Source organism: Aptenodytes forsteri, unplaced genomic scaffold, assembly GCF_000699145.1.
Source record: "Aptenodytes forsteri isolate BGI_AS27 unplaced genomic scaffold, ASM69914v1 Scaffold209, whole genome shotgun sequence".
Classification (NCBI taxonomy): domain Eukaryota; kingdom Metazoa; phylum Chordata; class Aves; order Sphenisciformes; family Spheniscidae; genus Aptenodytes; species Aptenodytes forsteri.
The window spans coordinates 406,635-407,776 of record NW_008795034.1 but is presented as its reverse complement, the minus strand read 5'-3'; the positions used below and the strand labels follow the sequence as shown (position 1 = coordinate 407,776).

Genomic DNA, 1,142 nt, shown 5'->3' with positions numbered 1-1,142 from the left:
CCTGTTGGTGCTGCCCCCCCCGCCCCGTAGCTGCCCCATTTAGGTCCCAAGTGCCCAGCCCTGCGAGGAGCCAGGCTGCGTCCCTTCCCCGCCACGCAGAGCCTGCTGGGAGAGACCCTTGTGCCTGGGCTGCCGTACGTGGCCAGGGGGAGGCTGGGTTTTAACTCAAACTGAAGACTTGGATCATTCCTGGTGTGGCTGATGAGGATTTTAGTGTGAATGTGCAATTTTTTTCCTTGCTGCTTATGTCCCTGGTTTAAAATAAAAAGACTGTGTTCACGTCTGCCTCGCCCGTGTTCGATTCCTGGGTCCGAGCAGGGCCAGGCATTGCTGCTGCGGTACAGGGCACTGCTCTCCAACACCCTCTGGTTTGTGTGTCCCCTGTTCAAAGGCAGGTGCATGGATGGGATTAGTGCTGTTGTTATTACTATTTCACCTTTTCTCCCCCACTTTGCCTCTGCTATGAGCAGTGGCAATTTTGGGGCAAGACTGCACAAACATGCTGGAAAAGACAGTGAAGAGAAAGAAACTTTAATCCGTTTCATCCCTAGTCAAAGGCTTTCTGCAGCCCCGCATCAGGCTGGGGTAAGGATCTTCTACCGGGGCCCGGCTGCGAGGGCCAGCCCCGGGTGAGCAGTTCCCCCTCCCTGGCAATAGGGTGGCCCCGGGGGTTGGCACTCGGTCCCAGGGGAACGGGGCGTAACAGAGTTCCACCACGGCTGCAGCTGGCACAAAGCTTTATTTGTGTTCAGCGGCCCCGCTGTTGTTCAGGCAGCGGAGGAGCGTTCCCCACCAGCCCCAGCTGGGCACTCTGCAGTCCTAAAAACGTTATTTCACTCCTTCACCCGCTGCTTTTTCCTCCTCCTCTTCTTCTTGGGAGCTGCTCCTGCCTTCGTTCCCTCTCCGTGCTGTGGGTTCTCCTCAGCTGCCGCAGGCAGGGAGCTGCGGACAAGAGCAAACAGCCTGAGCCACGCACCGGAGGTACCGCGGCTCCCGGCCACCCCTCCCGCACCCGCTACCCCTCTGTCTTCCCTCTTCCTCACGCCAGGAAGGCAACACCCTCCCCCTGGGTGCCCCGGCAGCCCTGAGCCCAGCCGTGGTGTCCTGTCCCCCCCCCCCCAACCTGCTCGAGGCAGGGACAG

General features: G+C 59.9%; 1 protein-coding gene across 1 annotated transcript in view; it reads right to left on the bottom strand.

Moving 5' to 3' along the window:
- Positions 1-721: 721 nt before the first annotated feature.
- Positions 722-1,142, bottom strand: part of NSUN5 (NOP2/Sun RNA methyltransferase family member 5) — a gene marked incomplete at its 5' end in the record, with an annotated part of 2,950 nt that continues 2,529 nt past the window's right edge. The window contains one exon of the mRNA XM_019471293.1: positions 722-963. Within this exon, the coding sequence (XP_019326838.1) occupies positions 834-963 (130 nt within the window). The remainder of the gene's footprint in view (positions 964-1,142) is intronic.